Source organism: Anneissia japonica, unplaced genomic scaffold, assembly GCF_011630105.1.
Source record: "Anneissia japonica isolate Jap-2015-1 unplaced genomic scaffold, ASM1163010v1 scaffold199_len4679917_cov187, whole genome shotgun sequence".
Lineage (NCBI taxonomy): Eukaryota > Metazoa > Echinodermata > Crinoidea > Comatulida > Comatulidae > Anneissia > Anneissia japonica.
This window is the reverse complement of record NW_022686322.1, coordinates 2013801-2024742: the sequence shown is the minus strand read 5'-3', so window position 1 is coordinate 2024742 and position 10942 is coordinate 2013801. Positions and strand designations below refer to the sequence as shown.

General features: G+C 29.1%; 1 protein-coding gene across 1 annotated transcript in view; it reads left to right on the top strand.

Annotated features, from left to right (window-relative positions):
• LOC117114279 overlaps positions 1-10942 on the top strand; it is a 46883-nt gene that overhangs the window by 8252 nt on the left and 27689 nt on the right. Inside the window, exon 3 of the mRNA XM_033257898.1 lies at positions 9788-9907. Coding sequence (XP_033113789.1) covers positions 9788-9907 — 120 coding nt within the window. The remainder of the gene's footprint in view (positions 1-9787; positions 9908-10942) is intronic.

The following is a 10942-nucleotide window of genomic DNA, read 5'->3' as shown; positions in this document are numbered from 1 at the left end:
TAGAATATTCAAATACTTAGCTGTGTATAAGAGACAGGTTCTATACCAGAAGGACCCCAGTTTTTAATTTCATTAGTTTGGTTGAACTTGAAATATGGTTCACACCGAAGACATCTAATAGGTCATCAATTTTTTTAAAAATTATATAGGGTATCCTAGAAGGTCGGCTAATTTTCAGGAGCCCTCTTAAGTTGGTGAAATAACTTGATGCCTTTAATAGCGAAGTCTGATTACAAGGCTTACAACAGAGTGAAGATGTGTTTTAGTTGTGAGAACAAATCCGGTGTTCTCACGGTATTTGAACACAGGATCCTTGGAGAAGAAGATCTCCATTCCACTTCACCATCATTTTCTGATCTTTAAAATTTTTTTTAGATAAAAATGTTCTATATTCTTCCTCTTCCCCAACATGCAAAACATACACATTAAGTACTCTCAACAAAGACATATACTGAACTTAACCCCTCTCCTAGTGTACACTATGTTAAGTTGTACTCATGAAAATTTTAATAAAAAAAAATGAATGACTTCAACAGTAGTGTTATGCATAATTGGTTTCTTTTTATTGTTTCGGTATTGCAAAAGTTTTGCATTTCTTTTTCATTAACTTATCCATTGAATTGAAATTTTTCATGGAAATTAATTTAACCTGGAGTGAATCACTCCCTCTCAGTGGACCTACTAAATGAAGCTCAATGCAAGCCTAGCTTATTAATTCTGTATACAGAAATTGGTATGTAATGTTTTCCAATAATCAGAGAAAAAAACCCCAAAAAAACTGTGATCTCCCTAACAAGTAATATTTATTTCTATGGTAGTTAAAAGAGTGTTTGTAAGAGACAAAAGTGATGGATCGTTCACATTTATCAACATTTTCACAAGTGTACAAACACGCTTACGCTGGGGGGTGGTGGGAGGGGATACCAATTTGTACACTTTTTTACATATTTTTTATGCACATTTTCAGATGGGAGGGAGGGGGTACCGAAAAAGAGTATGGTTTGTACACTTTGCGAAAATGTTGATAATTGTGAACGATCCCAATAATGCTTGATGGATTAATTTAACCTAGAATAAAAAATAACAGTAAGGCTATTCTACCTCAGACTATACAATGATATTATAAGAAAGTCACATAACCATAGGCGTCTCTCAATAACTATAAAAGTAAATTGTTTTCAATAACTAATGCATTGATTTTGTATTAGAATGTTGTATATTTTGTGATGATGTGCATACGTTTATGTACGTATAATGATAGTTTATGAGTTTGTGTAGGTGTGTACGTGACAACTTGTACTGTATCGCTTAGAACTGATAGTCAATGCTGAATACAAATTAGACTTTTTTTTTTCATTGTATCAACCATCATTACCAATATTAAATATTATAATTGTTGTATTATTGTTTTTACTACCTGATGAATGTTTTTCATTAAAGAAATGTTTCTTTTGAATTATAATAATCATTATAGTATGATCACTATCATTATCATTAACATCATCATTCATCATCATAATCATTATAATAATCAATCAAAATTATGATCATAATCATTAGCATCATAATTACCATCATCATCTGATCATTTTCATAATCATCATCATCATCATCATCATCATCATTATTATCGTCATCATTATCATCACCTCATTGTGTTTTTTTCCCCCTAGGTATTATTTTTGTATTCAGAATAAAGAATTTAACAATGTTAACAAAATTGATTATATCCATGTTTAAATCAATCTTATGAAAAAAACATGTCAAGTTGATTTTTATAACAGATTTTAAATTGATGTTGCGACATTAGTATTTTGCTGTCTTTTTTTTGTAACAAAATATGCAACGGATTAGGGCATTTTGCTGTTATTAGCATATTTCTCTACTTTAGCTCTTGTAGATGGGATTCCATTTCAAACGGTGTTACCTTCGAATGACTTGATTTGAAAATTCTAACATCCATAAAATCTGTCTTACATTTTTCAAAATTTTCTGACAACACTTATTTTTTACTTGGCCTAATTTTTAAGAATACACGCTGTTGAATGAGAAATGATTTCTTTATTCAACATGGTTGACCATATAAAATTTCATATTCTATAGAATATTCAAATACTTTAGTGTTTTTAGTGTCTGTTTTTTCTGTTTGCATTTATTATGTGTATTACTACAGCTCATGAACTTTAAAAATTTGCATGAGTGCCCCTTTTTTTGCGTACTTACACATGTGCCCAGGATTGCTAGTAGTGAATTTCAATGTCCAGCACTTTGGTGACAATTTTTTTCACAGGACACACATACACACACAATGCTTTACACAAACTATTGTACATCTCAATATGAGACTTAGGGAGCATAGTTGTTTTGGTTGTGAGAAAAAATTAGTCTGCAGCACTGACAGGAATTGAATAAGTTGCTTACTTTGTAACTTAAGAAAGTTAACTCTCTCAATTGTAAATTGAATGAAAATATTTTAAATTGACTGCTAAATCTGCTTCGGGAGAACACTGCATAATTCTATTTCTATATATTTTTTGTAGACCATTTGCTGGTACAAACTAATCAATTTGAAGATTTTTATATAACAAGTTTGTAAGTCAAACTGAATTGTTTTGAATAAAAGGAAAACAAATTAATGTGTAGTACTTCAATAGTTCTACATTAATTTTTGACAAACTATAATGTCTGACATTAAATTTAAAATTTAAAAATTGCCATGAATAAAATTAAGATAAAATGATGAAGGAATCATAGTTTACGGAAATTAAATCTTTAACCTTCTTCTATTGTCACATACATCTTGTAAAGGTCATACAAAGGTAATAAATTCCAATTCCTAATTCATCAATTCCAATTTCAAGAATTACCTGTAAAAATTGTCACCAAAGTAATATTTACTTGTAATAAAATATTGAAAGGTTCATCTTTTTTTATTGCCAGGTATTTTTTTAAATATTAATTTGATGATTGAATCTTTCACAATCTGTCAACTACATTTCATCTCTTTATTTTATTTTTAGATTTGCATCTTAATTGCAATTAATTCATTAAACTAACTTCTAGTAAATCGTAAAGGATTTTTGTTTTATTATTTTATGTATGAACATACTTTACTATATTGTTTAAGTGGTTATTTGCCCTCGATAGCATACTAAACACAATCAAATTGAATTGAATTGGAATCAAAATTGAAATACGCATTCCGAATTGCACATTTTAAAGCATAAATTGCAATTCCAAATAATGTTTTTTTGAATTCATTAAATTTCCAGTAGATATGAAAATGTTTAAGGATATTCATTGACATAGGTAAATTACTTGGCGTATGTTCCATTATCACCAGTTGTGATAAAAAACTGAACATATGTGTTTTTCCCATGTGGCAGTTGCCATGTTGATCTCAATATAGACATACTAACTGTAAAACTGTATTGTTGCACATGTGCTTGTTAATCAATCCAATTTTCAACCATTTTCTTCTGTTTTTTTTTGTTGTTTTTTTAAACTTTTTTTTTACTAATTTATGTGCATGATATTAGATAGTCTACCATGATTTATTAATAATTATAGACTCAGCTTGACTACATAACTACTATACAATGTACAACAATACTGGTAGTGATATGATTGAATAGTTTTACAGTATTGTAAAATCGTAAGTACTATATATTTGCTCCTACAGTATAAGAATTATAAAAATAAATTATACCAACATTGGGATCATGATTATAAGTAAAACTTGTCTTGTCATGACCTTGTAAACATTTTTTTTTAATTTAAGGACTGTTGGTACTGTGATAAATATTTGTTTGCCAAACTAGGAACTGAAACAAAGGAACTTTCAGTGTCAATAAAATGATGAGATAAAGAGTGTTTGGAGCTTCAGTTCAACATTACAGTAATTAGCTTGATAAGTCAAATAGGATTGGTTTGTTAGAATGCATTTAATCTTTTCTTCAAACCTTATTCTCATTTTCATATTAAAACACATGAGATTGATGGCATAAAATTTCGTGTCAATATTGTTCCTTAGACATTATATTGAGACCTAAATTGAAACCCACATATTTTCCACTAAACGGGTAATCATGGAAAAACTTGTTCTGTATATATTAATGCAAACCTTCAAACAATATTTTTGTTCTGTATACTCACTTGGGATGTCAGGTACAGTATATAAAATATATTACGTTTAGAGAAAAATTAAAGTAAACATTGATGGTAGATATGACAGTAAACTGAATGATTTTGAAATGAATATGTATGATAGACATGTTATTAAAAATATTCCACACTGAGTATTGTAACACCTGATTGCCTTTTACCAGTTTAGATTAAATAAAATAATTTTTGCTCTGAAGAATAATTAAAATATTTATTATTGTATTACTGATAGATTTTTTAATTCAACTATAATATCTATGATTTAACATTATTTAAAACAAAAGTATTTCTATTCCAAAAAATTATATTTGCTTCACTGTACAATACTCCTTGGTATTATGAAATAAGTAAAAATATCTCATTAATATATTTGCTGTTTTTAACAGATATTTTCTGAACAGTATTCATCTTAATTAATATTTAAGTTAAATATTATTATTGAACCTTTTCTATGCATTACTTTGTCTAAAATAGAGCTATGACTTTAAAATTTAATTTCCTCAACAATCTCAGTAGACAAAGCAAGGAGTTTGGCCCACCCTTGTGTCCCTGGTAGCCAGAATGCACTGCCAGCACCAACATGTTATGGATAAATTGTCCTTTTTTCCACAAAAGAGTATAAAACTGTAAGGGGTCCAACTCTCTGGGTTTCGTTGGAACATAATATTATCTTAGAAAAAAGTACTATCACAAACTAGAGTGCATCCTTCAAAAGAACGTAAAAGACGTTCCTAAACAGAGCGCCCCTTATCACCTTACTTTTTTTTAACGTTTCATTGCGTGCATACAAAATCATGGCAGTTAAACCTCTTGAAATTCTATACTATTTGATCCCACCATGGAGGTTTTTACTTCCATGATCCCATCTACAGAAACTCTCATGTGAGGTTATATTCGAGGGGCCGTGCGATCAGACTCCATTTAAAAATTAGCTTATAATAGCTCCTTGATTATAGATGTAATTAAAAGCATAGTTCATGTCAATCCAGTAATTGTATGAGAATGAAATAAAGAAATTCACTCAAGTAAATGTATCTGTTCTTTATTCGGGCTCCTTATGGTTTGTATTTAAACATGGATTTTACTCAATGAATCTCTATTTGAAACACTTAACTCAAGCAGAGCAGGATTCATCCAGTGTTTATTATTAGCATTGTTGTACACACCAATGGTATGGCCTATGTAAATAAAAGCATTATTATTGCACTGTTTAGAAATAGTGTACAGTGGATCACGCTGTAGTTGTCATATACTGTACTACGATGGGTGGGTCTTCTTTACTTGTCATACTGCTTGACTCATAATTACCATGTTATCAATTATAATCTATTTTGTTTACATAATTTAAACAAGCATTATTTAATCAATAATGGTAGCATATAGGATTTATAAAGAAGCAGTTTATTTTTTTAAATTTTGAATTTAAATTAAGTTTATTTTCTTTACTATGAAGCTTTTTCTAGTAATACATTTGTGTTTAGTTGTCATATGACAAGTTTTTATTTTCATATAAAAAAAAATATAAATATTCTCTATGTGTAATTTATACAAGTTAATACTTTCCTTTGAAACCACCCTTTTAATTGAGGTTTAATTATCATTGAGACTGCTTATTTAAATACATAAAACAAAGTATTTCAAATATAATACCTGTGAATATAAAGCCTAATGTAATATATATATATATATTATAAATAAATATTCCCGACCCAGATTTACAAATGTCACTGTGTTTGGACAACATAGCAATTATTTTTTGTCCTAATTATGAACAGTCCAGGAGAAACCAGATGGTAAGTTATTACATTATATCAAACATCATTGTGTAATCAAATTTTATAAAATCAGCACACAATAATATTAATATTTAATTATATAGCACATTTTCAGATTTACATTTGTTCAATGCACTTTACATATGAAGAGGTGATAAAATACAATATTAAATTAATGCAGCATTATACACATCCATTCAAACAGTATTGAATTATTTTATCATCATCAAATGATATTTTTGTTCAGGGGATGGACTAGTATATGTTTATTTTCACCTGGTTTCCTCTGCACCATGCTTAATATTATTTATTCTATATTGTAAACTGAATTTCAATAAAAATTAAAATAAATAAATAAATATTATTAATAATCATCAAACATTATTGTATCATTAGCTCAAAATATTATATTATCTTAACAAAGATTTGAAAGCGCTGTACAGACTATGTGACATATATGTGGTCATGATGATTTCACATCATGACCATATATAGGGACATCATGACTATATATGGGCATACAAATAGATTTGGTAATCTGAACAGAGCATAATATATAATATTATGACTCAAAAGTTATTATATCATCATTTAGGGTAACTGATGACTTAAACTAAGTTTAGTAAGAGATTGGGTACTCCACCATAAGGTGAAATGGGAGTCACGCCCCTTCCCAGAGCAGCCTAGCAAACGGGTTGGTATTTAAATTTTTAAAAATAACTAAATAAAATAAAAATTGGGAAAAAAATAAAAAAATAATAATAGTATAAAATGAGTCTTGGATTCTAAAACTTCACCTACTTCGCCCACCACCACGGTATGAAAATACACGACAGGTGGACTGTACTTGAATGGAAACTATACCTAGCTAACTATTAAGTTAATCTTTTTAAAGAATTACCTGTAAGTTAAAAAACTTGTTTCAGAGGCTTCAAATACCATAGTTTCTGTTGCTTTTAATTTTAGAGTTAGGAATATTTTTATAATTTCATGCTATATATGTTTGGTTTTGATCTACTAAAATTATAGGAATGAATTTTAAGTTTTGGGTGGTTTTTTTTGTTTTTTTGTTATACAAGTAACCAGTAATACAGATTGCCATTATTCAGAAACCTAATTTTATTGTTTTCTAACTCTTGACCCTGCAAGAATAATTTATCAAATAATAAAATAATATTGCACACATACTTTGTTTAGGCTTGAAAACAATTCAGGATATAAACCATCTACATTTAAGTGAAATTTCTCAATACATTGACAAATTATTATGAACTTTTAAAGGATTTTCTGAATTGTTTCAGAGGCTTCTTTTATGTTAACAACAGGTACTGTATTATAAAGTAACCCTAACTAATGGTTATCTGTACACTATGTTTTACTTCAAATTCCTTTTCCAATAGGTAATGAACTTAAAAAAATGTTATTTTAGTATAATCTTTTATGTTATATGGGGAATTACATTAAAAATATTGAAAGACCAATTCAGTTTGACAAAGAAAAAATGTTTAGTCTATGAACTACATTATAATGACAAATGAAAAATGGTAATTAAAATGTTTTTGCTCTGCACATGATATCAGTTGAACAATGCAAATCAAACATAGTTTTTGCTCAAAGTGATTATACTTATCAGGTTTAGCATAGCATTAGTCAAGATTTAATGTAGATTAAGTTCCAAAATAACATTTTAAAAAATAATTTGGACATTTCTACATATGATTTTTGTAGAAATGTATATGGAAATCTACTTTGAAATTTTGACCTCTGTTGGAAAAAGTTACACCCCTTACTGTTATTTTAGCAAGCCTTGATACATAATATCTCCACTCAGCATTTCAGCATTATGTGTGAATGTTGTGTTTGATGGCAGTTTTTTTTTGTGATTTTTATAAATAGCATTTTAGATCTTTTTTTTAAGAACAGGTAAGAGGGGATGGGAGAGGGGTTGCTCTAGGAGGCTTATAATTTATTATAGTTTTCCCTCCCCAGCGTCCACCGTTGCAAACTGCTCAGGGCCCGCAGACAAAAATTAGCACACACCTTTAGTAATATGTAATATGTGTGGGTGTATTCGTTAGTATTAAAATTGTTACGTGAGATTAGCAAAATATGAAATCTAATATTGAACTATTCCATTTCAATTTGGTATATCAGAACTATCTTGAGTAATAAGGAATGACTAAACTAAAATGCATTGGTTCATAACCATTATCAGGTTTGAATTAAATAGAGAATGAGGTGACTATTAGAATTCGCCGAAATATAACACTAATGTTATGTGCATATTTTAAGTATTACGAGAAGGTAGCATAACCTTTCAAATTGTGTATGCCTCAGGACTTCAAAAGTATCATTTTTTTCCATGGAATTGCAAAACTACTAAAAAATATTCAAAAATATAATTTTGTAATTGTGTACAGAAAATATGGAACATTGATTGATAAGTTTTGGCTGAAGAAACAAAGTTTAAAAAACTGAAACTGATATCTCACAAAGTCGCAGACCTGAAAGAAAAAGATATTGAATGTTTAAAAACTGGGGAGAAAAGGAGTGTACAGTAGCTCCACTTTTACCCCAGTAAATAATAAAAAATCTGTTTCTCATTAAACTGTTCCCAAGTTTTTTATCGAACTCCCTTTTTGTGTCTTAGAAAGATAATAAACCTTTAGTAATCATCTCTTTTTGAAGTTCTATCCTTCACTTGTCAGGGCAATTTAATAAAAAAAAAAAAAAACAAGACTACCATTCTATCTGAATACTTGCGTGACATTTTCCCTTGAACGAAGCATCCTTAGCAAATATTAAAACATTTTAATGCCTTTTCTCTACTACTACAATATCATTGACTGCTGATATGTGTGTATGCTTGGTGTTTACTTAATATCATGTACATAAAAGTGTCAAATAAGAACCACAATAAAACAGATGTAAATGCCAAAATGTATTGGTATTTTTTTGTCTGTAATATTTGTTTATTCTAATATTTTGTAATATATTTCCACCATACAGAATGAATTTGCATATTCCAAAGCATATGTCATATTTTTAATTTTTTAAATTATAGTAATATGAGGCTTGCCATTCTAAACCAGCATACACTGTTTGGAATTGGAAGTTAATTGTTAAACTGAGGAATTAGCATAAGAATGTAGCAGTGTTGTATACTTTAGTACAGAGAAACCATAATACTTTTACTTATAACTTTGGCAATTAGTAAGTCGATTCCAGTAAACAATGACCCATCAAATGCTTATAATGTGGAGAATAAGAATATATTAAAAAGTCAATTTCCATTTTTGTTTGGAACTGATGCTAGTTTTAGGAGGGCAAGCCTCATATGTATTATATGCTTACATTATCATCATCCCTGTTATCATACATGTCATTCATCAATATTAGCATCTTTCATCATCATCATTATTATCATCATCAAAGATTGTCATAATCAACATCATCATCACTGTTTTTCCATCATCATCATTTTCATTTCATCATAATCATCTTCCATATCATAATTATTATATTAATATCATGGTCAGCCTCACCATTATTATTATCATCATCATCATCATTAACATCATCATCATCATCATCATCATCATCATCATTAACAGCACTATAATCATGATATGCATCATACTTTCATCTATCACTACTTACTGTAATTTTTGGTCTGTATGCACACACGCTAAAGTGTGAACTTTAGAAATGCAAGTTTGAGTGATGCATGAATGCACACCTAGACAAAGATTTTGTTAAGTCTTGCCTGGAAACTGAAGCAAAATCCATGTTAGCCGCATCGCTCCTACTTACTCATGCATGTACTTACTCATTCTTTCACTCTCTAGCCTTCCAGAAACCTTCCATCAGACGTTAGAAATGATGCGGCCAATACACTGGAGCTTACGGCACTGGCACAAAAATATGAGAAACGAATCAGGGTTTTAGAAGCTGATAAACAGTCATTGGTAAGATTTGTTATTTGATATTTTCACAACTGATATTTCTGTTCAAACTAATCATGAGTGTTTCTGATATATGATTTCATATAAATTCCAGTACTTGATTTATTCACAATCGATAATGGAAGATAGGTATTGGTTTCGCTATAATTAAACTATAGGTGCACACTTGTAGATTTAGATCAATTGCATCATGTATTAACAATGTATATTGCCAATAAACTTTGAATCTTATCAAAATTGATTTCATACTTTATGTAGATTTACATAATCAATTTTATTCACAATAATAGTGCAAGTGAAAAAAACTTCATAAATTTTCGATATGCATTAAATAGCCGCACACTTCATATTATAGTAATTTATTCACAATTAACATGTCCAATGATTTTATGATGTATTTCTTCAAGTCATGTGATTAACAATGTATATTGCCAATAAACTTTGAATCTTATCAAAATTGATTTCATACTTATGTAGATTTAGATAATCAATTTTATTCACAATTAATAGTGCAAGTGCCAAAATACTTAATACATTTTTGATGCATTAAATAGGCACACACTTCATATTATAGTAATTTATTCACAATTAACATGTCCAATGATTTGTTATGATGTATTTCTTCAAGTTATGTGATTATTGAAATCATATTTTCAAAGAATATATTGTATGGTTTTTTAGCCATATGATTTCTAAAATTATATTGTACTTCACACTGACCATAGACAGTAATTACACTGACCATCTACAGAATAGTTTAGACATTATAAATTTTGATAACGATGATGGTGATACTACTGTAACATTGAGGATAATACTGATGTTGGTGATATGATAGTGTAGTAATGAATACTGATGGTGATGATAATGAGGATAAAACTGATTTTGGTGATATGGAGGTGATGAACACTGATGGTGGTGATTTGGATGATACTTAGCATAATGGTGGTAATGATGATGAAGATGATGATGGTGATGATAATGTAATATTGAGGATAATACTGATGTTGGTGATATGGTAGTGATGAATACTGATGG